This window comes from Xyrauchen texanus, chromosome 23 (assembly GCF_025860055.1).
Source record: "Xyrauchen texanus isolate HMW12.3.18 chromosome 23, RBS_HiC_50CHRs, whole genome shotgun sequence".
NCBI classification, from domain to species: Eukaryota; Metazoa; Chordata; class Actinopteri; order Cypriniformes; family Catostomidae; genus Xyrauchen; species Xyrauchen texanus.
This window is the reverse complement of record NC_068298.1, coordinates 42475654-42483200: the sequence shown is the minus strand read 5'-3', so window position 1 is coordinate 42483200 and position 7547 is coordinate 42475654. Positions and strand designations below refer to the sequence as shown.

Below are 7547 nucleotides of genomic sequence, written 5' to 3'. Positions count from 1 at the left end.
CCTAGTTGGACTCTGATTGTGGACTTCTCCTGTAAAGACAACAGAAGGCAAGTTCTCTGGGACAGCTCGTATAGAAGAATTAGAAGTATTAGGGGATACTTCCTTTTCTACAGTCTGTGCAATGGAAGGCGATGCATCTGGCACTGTTCGTCCCAGTGGATATGTGAAAGGCAGGTCGGGTTTAAGACGATTATAATGCACCACTTGTGGTGTCTTTTCGGGAAAACCTTTTTGCTGAATAGCATACAGCACAGGATTACCATCGGTGGGAGGAACAGTTTGTGTTACAACGTAGGGTCCTTTCCAGGTGGCACACACACTGACAGGACAACAGTTAGATATTTTAGGTTCACTATCTGTTACATTACGTCTGGGGTCACACATATTCAGTATGGACATGTATGTCGTAAGAGACTCTAGACAGGATGCTCTTCTTGGGTGGGACTTTTTCAAAGTGCATGGTGCCTCAATTGACACAGCTTCTGGTAGTTTTATGTTTAAGAATGACAAAATTTCTCTTCTCAGTTCCTCCCAAGCACTGCCTTTTTGCTGTAATGTGTTCCTGCTCTCACAGGTGTCAGTCCCTCCTTTGACAGAGATTGTTGTTCCAATGTATCAATGAAGACGATGGACTCCACTATTGACGGCTACCAACTTGTATTAAGCAGTGTTATAAAAGAAAATCTTAAATGGAGAGCAGAGACACCACACTTCACGTTCTCTCGCTACCTTAACTCCTCCTCTTCCTCTCTCTTCCCGCTCCCCATTACATCATCCTCCATGAGGACTCAATTCCCAAAATAAAAGTCCTTCACCAAAAATGTATCACAATACAATAACCATTAAACAAAAGAAGTTTCACATTATTATAATGTGTATAAAATGTTTGATATATACACAGACTGGAAAATGCTAATTGTTTGAATAACAGTAAAAATAAATACAAGTTATACAGCATTAGGAACGTTGTCTTATCTTTTATTACATTGTTTACATTTATTATTGAGCAAAATATTGGGTCAGTGCCTTCCTGATTCTTAGTGGCTGGATGTCTGCAATGCCCAACGGGTCAACAGCACCTGGTGGTACATCAGGAGGTCCAGCTGCACTAGGATCTTCACTGTAGGCCTCATTGTGTTTTTCACAGATGTTATGCAGAGTGCAGCATGTGGAGATAACTGTGGGGACCAGTGATATGTCCACATCTAGACGTTTTGACAGGCACCTCCACCGTCATTCTAGCCCCGCTTAGTCTCTTGTTAAAATGACGCTGGTGTTCGATCAGATTCCCAGTTTCCGGGTACCCCTTCATTAGCCAGGACCGAAGTGGGTAGGCTGGATCCCCCAACAGCATGATGGGCACTTGTGTGCCCTGGATCTCCTCAGTGGTCTTTGGTCATGAACATAACAAATTACAACGCTTATTGAAGAGAACTACTGTGATAGGGAAATGTTTTAAGTTATATAATTGCACGTCAATATCATTGATCCATACTTCATGAATTGTCAAAGTTACTGAACTTTTAGCATGATTAATAAATATGTGAGTAGATAAAGCTGGGATAGTTGAGTATAGTTTATGTACATGCCTTTCTATACTATGTATGCTTTGCACACATTGAAGGCTGAATTTGAGTTTACAAGAAAAAATAGGCTAACTCACGTTTGGAAAGAGGACTCCTCTTTCTGCCTTCTCGTAGATAACAGAATTACGAAGAACCCTGGAGTCGTGAACACTTCCTGGCCATCCGATGTTGATGTTTGTGAAACTATAGGGGTGGAGGTATTAATTGTACATTAATAAAGAATTGTACATGAATAAAGACAGTGACAGAAACAAATGAAAGACAACACGTAATAACACAATAACATGGTAAAAGGCATAGCAACAACCAGGGAGACAAATCCATATAAATTATGTATGTCCTTACCAGTATTTGTGGTCCACTACTGCTTGCAAGAACACAGAATGCCATCCCTTGCGATTAAAATAATCTGTATGGTTCTCAGGTGGAGCGATGACTGGGATATGACTCCCGTCTATAGCCCCGGCACACTGAGGGAAATCCCAGCGATTTTTAAATCCTACAAGTACGGTTTGGAGCTCTTCACCTTCTGGCAGCTTGATGTACTCGCGCATCATCTCATATCGCACGGCATGGCAAAACTCCCGGACTATTAGGCATACTGATGCGTCACTTATGCCAAACAGATGTGCCAGTGTTCGATAACCAGCTCCTGTCGTGAGCCACCATAGTCCAACTCCAACGCGCTTCTGCACTGAGATTGCCTGGCGAAATGTTGTGTCCTCGTAAGAGAGCATTGGTGACAACCCCACACACAACATTTCAAAAGTTTCTAGTCGCATACGAAAGTTGCTGACACACAGTTCTTGACCCCAGGTTCCAACAATGCGATCCCACCAGTCTTGAGTCCTTTGCTGCATCCAAACCTCCCTTTGAACCGATGTTGCAGCGATCATCGCTAAATTCGCCCAGGCTGCAACAAGGGCTCTCCTCTTTTTTCTCCGCCGTACGAGACCAATGTTTTGCTGACTTTTTTGATGACTTTTCAAAATACTGTGGAAAGCAAAACACTGGATAATTTTATTCGCGTCTTCATCCATTGCATTTCGTGCTGTTTTACTTCCTTTTCCGGGTCAGAACGTCTACATTTGGTAGTTTCAGCAGTGTATAGTGTAAATGCAAAAATCGGATACGGGTCACTTTTAAAAGATGATGTAAGCGGGTCGTCAAAAAAATCGGATATAGTCAGAAAATCGGATTTGGGCATCAAGACCTGCAGTGTAAATAAAGCCTAATGATTACATCAACCGAGGCTATAAATTCCAGTCAATGTTCATTGACGTGTTACACACTATTTCTGCTTGGTTCACAGCTAGAGTTGTTCCCCATAGCGCTTAGCAGCGCAGCATCAAAGTGAAGCTTTTTGTAAAGGGAACATGACTTTTGTCCAATGTTCACTTTGAAAAACATGCACTTACAAGAAAACATTACAAGTCAAAATATCACTTCACTGATATCACACTCATGCAGCTAATCAGAGCAACAGAAAGAATTTGAAACCAAAATACATCATTGTGACATGTTGGCATGAGTTTTAAGAAATATACAGTCATTTGATTAAAGATACCTAAGCATTACAACCGAATACAATTTGAAACCAAAATACATCATTACCACATGTTGGCTTAATAAACTTAAAATGTTGCTTTTGGGCCTTCAAGAGATGCTTTGTGAAGTTTGCACAGTTCTGTGTTGATATTCATGTATCTTTAATCAAATGACTGTATATTTCTTAAAACTCATGCCAACATGTCTTAATGATGTATTTTGGTTTGAAATTATTTCTGTTGCACTGCTTAGCTGCATGAGTGTGATATTAATGAAAAGTGATATTTTGTCTTGTAATGTTTTCTTGTAAAGTGCATATTTTTCTCTGATTGAACATTGGAGAATAGTCATGTTTCCATGATGTCGTGATTTCGATGAGAAATTGCTGCTTATAGCTTAATAAAATTAAAATGTTGCTTTTGAACCTTCAAGAGATGCTTTATGAAATTTGCACTGTTCTGTGTTGATATTCATGTATCTTTAATCAAATGACTGTATTTTTCTTAAAACTCATGCCAACATGTGGTAATGATGTATTTTGGTTTCAAATGTATTCGGTTGCAATGCTTAGGTATCTTTAATCAAATGACTGTATATTTCTTAAAACTCATGCCAACATGTCTTAATGATGTATTTTGGTTTAAAATTATTTCTGTTGCACTGCTTAGCTGCATGAGTGTGATATTAATGAAAAGTGATATTTTGTCTTGTAATGTTTTCTTGTAAAGTGCGTATTTTTCTCTGATTGAACATTGGAGAAAAGTCATGTTTCCATGATGTCGTGATTTCGATGAGAAATTGCTGCTTATAGCTTAATAAACTTAAAATGTTGCTTTTGAGCCTTCAAGAGATGCTTTGTGAAATTTGCACTGTTCTGTGTTGATATTCATGTATCTTTAATCAAATGACTGTATATTTCTTAAAACTCATGCCAACATGTGGTAATGATGTATTATGGTTTCAAATTCTTTCTGTTGCACTGCTTAGCTGCATGAGTGTGATATTAGTGAAAAGTGACATTTCATTAAATAAGAAGTGAATTCTGATTTGAAATGACTTCAAACAGCTTTCCAAGTTAAAATGGTGAGTTTGGGACTTTACTGAGCATTTTCTTGAAGTTTGCACAGTTCTGTGCAGATATTCAAATTTCTTCAATAATATTATTTTATACCTTTCAAAATGTATGAAAACAATTTGTAAATCATGCATTTTGAAATATTAATGTTTTCTTGTAAAGAGCATATTTTTCTCTGATTGAACATTGGAGAAAATTCATGTTTCCATGATGTCGTGATTTCGATGAGAAATTGTTGCTTATAGCTTAATAAACTTAAAATGTTGCTTTTAAGCCTTCAAGAGATGCTTTGTGAAGTTTGCACAGCTCTGTGTTGATATTCAGGTATCTTTAATCAAATGACTGTATATTTCTTAAAACTCATGTCAACATGTGGTAATGATGTATTTTGGTTTCATATGTATTCGGTTGCAATGCTTAGGTATCTTTAATCAAATGACTGTATATTTCTTAAAACTCAAGCCAACATGTGGTAATGATGTATTTTGGTTTCAAATTCTTTCTGTAGCACTGCTTAGCTGCATGAATGTGATATTAGTGAAAAGTGACATTTCATTAAATAAGAAGTGAATTCTGATTTGAAATGACTTCAAAAAGCTTTCCAAGTTAAAATGGTGAGTTTGGGCCTTTACTGAGCATTTTCTTGAAGTTTGCACAGTTCTGTGTCCAGATATGCAAATTTCTTCCATAATAATATTTTATACATTTCAAAAAGTATTAAAACAATTTGTAAATCATGCATTTTGAAATTTAATGTTTTCTTGTAAAGTGCATATTTTTCTCTGATTGAACATTGGAGAAAAGTCATGTTTCCATGATGTCGTGATTTCGATGAGAAATTGCTGCTTATAGCTTAATAAACTTAAAATGTTGCTTTTGAGCCTTCAAGAGATGCTTTGTGAAATTTGCACTGTTCTGTGTTGATATTCATGTATCTTTAATCAAATGACTGTATATTTCTTAAAACTCATGCCAACATGTTGTAATGATGTATTTTGGTTTCAAACTCTTTCTGTTGCACTGCTTAGCTGCATGAGTGTGATATTAGTGAAAAGTGACATTTCATTAAATAAGAAGTGAATTCTGATTTGAAATGACTTCAAACAGCTTTCCAAGTTAAAATGGTGAGTTTGGGACTTTACGAGCATTTTCTTGAAGTTTGCACAGTTCTGTGCAGATATTCAAATTTCTTCCATAATATTATTTTATACCTTTCAAAATGTATGAAAACAATTTGTAAATCATGCATTTTTAAATTTTATGTTTTCTTGTAAAGTGCATATTTTTCTCTGATTGAACATTGGAGAAAAGTCATGTTTCCATGATGACGTGATTTCGATGAGAAATTGCTGCTTATAGCTTAATAAACTTAAAATGTTGCTTTTAAGCCTTCAAGAGATGCTTTGTGAAGTTTGCACAGTTCTGTGTTGATGTTCAGGTATCTTTAATCAAATGACTGTATATTTCTTAAAACTCATGTCAACATGTGGTAATGATGTATTTTGGTTTCATATGTATTCGGTTGCAATGCTTAGGTGTCTTTAATCAAATGACTGTATATTTCTTAAAACTCAAGCCAACATGTGGTAATGATGTATTTTGGTTTCAAATTCTTTCTGTAGCACTGCTTAGCTGCATGAGTGTGATATTAGTGAAAAGTGACATTTCATTAAATAAGAAGTGAATTCTGATTTGAAATGACTTCAAAAAGCTTTCCAAGTTAAAATGGTGATTTTGGGCCTTTACGAGCATTTTCTTGAAGTTTGCACATTTCTGTGTCCAGATATGCAAATTTCTTCCATATTATTTTATACCTTTCAAAATGTATGAAAACAATTTGTAAATCATGCATTTTGAAATTTAATGTTTTCTTGGAAAGTGCATATTTTTCTCTGATTGAACATTGAAGAAAAGTCATGTTTCCATGATGTCGTGATTTCGATGAGAAATTGCTGCTTATAGCTTAATAAACTTAAAATGTTGCTTTTGAGCCTTCAAGAGATGCTTTGTGAAATTTGCACTGTTCTGTGTTGATATTCATGTATCTTTAATCAAATGACTGTATATTTCTTAAAACTCATGCCAACATGTGGTAATGATGTATTTTGGTTTCAAATTCTTTCTGTTGCACTGCTTAGCTGCATGAGTGTGATATTAGTGAAAGTGACATTTCATTAAATAAGAAGTGAATTCTTATTTTAAATGCCTTCAAACAGCTTTCCAAGTTAAAATTGTGAGTTTGGGCCTTTACGAGCATTTTCTTGAAGTTTGCACAGTTCTGTGCAGATATTCAAATTTCTTCCATAATATTATTTTATGCCTTTCAAAATGTATGAAAACAATTTGTAAATCATGCATTTTTAAATTTTATGTTTTCTTGTAAAGTGCATATTTTTCTCTGATTGAACATTGGAGAAAAGTCATGTTTCCATGATGACGTGATTTCGATGAGAAATTGCTGCTTATAGCTTAATAAAATGTTGCTTTTGAGCCTTCAAGAGATGCTTTGTGAAGTTTGCACAGTTCTGTGTTGATATTCATGTATCTTTAATCAAATGACTGTATATTTCTTAAAACTCATGTCAACATGTGGTAATAATGTATTTTGGTTTCAAATGTATTCGGTTGCAATGCTTAGGTATCTTTATTCAAATGACTGTATATTTCTTAAAACTCAAGCCAACATGTGGTAATGATGTATTTTGGTTTCAAATTCTTTCTGTAGCACTGCTTAGCTGCATGAATGTGATATTAGTGAAAAGTGACATTTCATTAAATAAGAAGTGAATTCTGATTTGAAATGACTTCAAACAGCTTTCCAAGTTAAAATGGTGAGTTTGGGCCTTTACGAGCATTTTCTTGAAGTTTGCACAGTTCTGTGCAGATATTCAAATTTCTTCAGTAATATTATTTTATACCTTTCAAAATGTATGAAATCAATTTGTAAATCATGCATTTTGAAATATTAATGTTTTCTTTTAAAGTGCATATTTTTCTCTGATTGAACATTGGAGAAAAGTCATGTTTCCATGATGACGTGATTTCGATGAGAAATTGCTGCTTATAGCTTAATACATTTAAAATGTTGCTTTTGAGCCTTCAAGAGATGCTTTGTGAAATTTGCACAGTTCTGTGCTGATATTCATGTATCTTTAATCAAATGACTGTATATTTCTTAAAACTCATGCCAACATGTCATAATGATGTATTTTGGTTTCAAATCCTTTCTGTTGCACTGCTTAGCTGCATGAGTGTGATATTAGTGAAAAGTGATATTTCATTAAATAAGACGTGAATTCTGATTTGAAATAACTTCAAATAGATTCTCAAGTTAAAAT

The 7547-nt window shown here is 35.2% G+C and overlaps 1 protein-coding gene across 1 annotated transcript; it reads right to left on the bottom strand.

The window, feature by feature from the left end:
* Positions 1–1037: 1037 nt before the first annotated feature.
* Positions 1038–2482, bottom strand: LOC127663489 (uncharacterized). Its single transcript, XM_052155087.1, has 4 exons — positions 1932–2482; positions 1664–1769; positions 1226–1390; positions 1038–1178 (listed from the first exon to the last, which is right to left on the bottom strand). Exons 1-4 carry the CDS (start codon positions 2480–2482, stop codon positions 1038–1040), a joined length of 963 nt encoding a protein of 320 aa, XP_052011047.1.
* Between the last annotated feature and the right edge of the window lie 5065 nt (positions 2483–7547).

What these genes read in the sequence shown, in the direction of transcription:
- LOC127663489 (XM_052155087.1), bottom strand. Translation starts at nt 2,482, where the DNA reads ATGATCGCTGCAACATCGGTTCAAAGGGAGGTTTGGATGCAGCAAAGG. An exon ending in GTAGTGGACCACAAATACTG is followed by an intron (nt 1,770 to 1,931) that starts GTAAGGACATAC and finishes CCACCCCTATAG; the next exon opens with TTTCACAAACATCAACATCG. An exon ending in GAGGAGTCCTCTTTCCAAAC is followed by an intron (nt 1,391 to 1,663) that starts GTGAGTTAGCCT and finishes TCATGACCAAAG; the next exon opens with ACCACTGAGGAGATCCAGGG.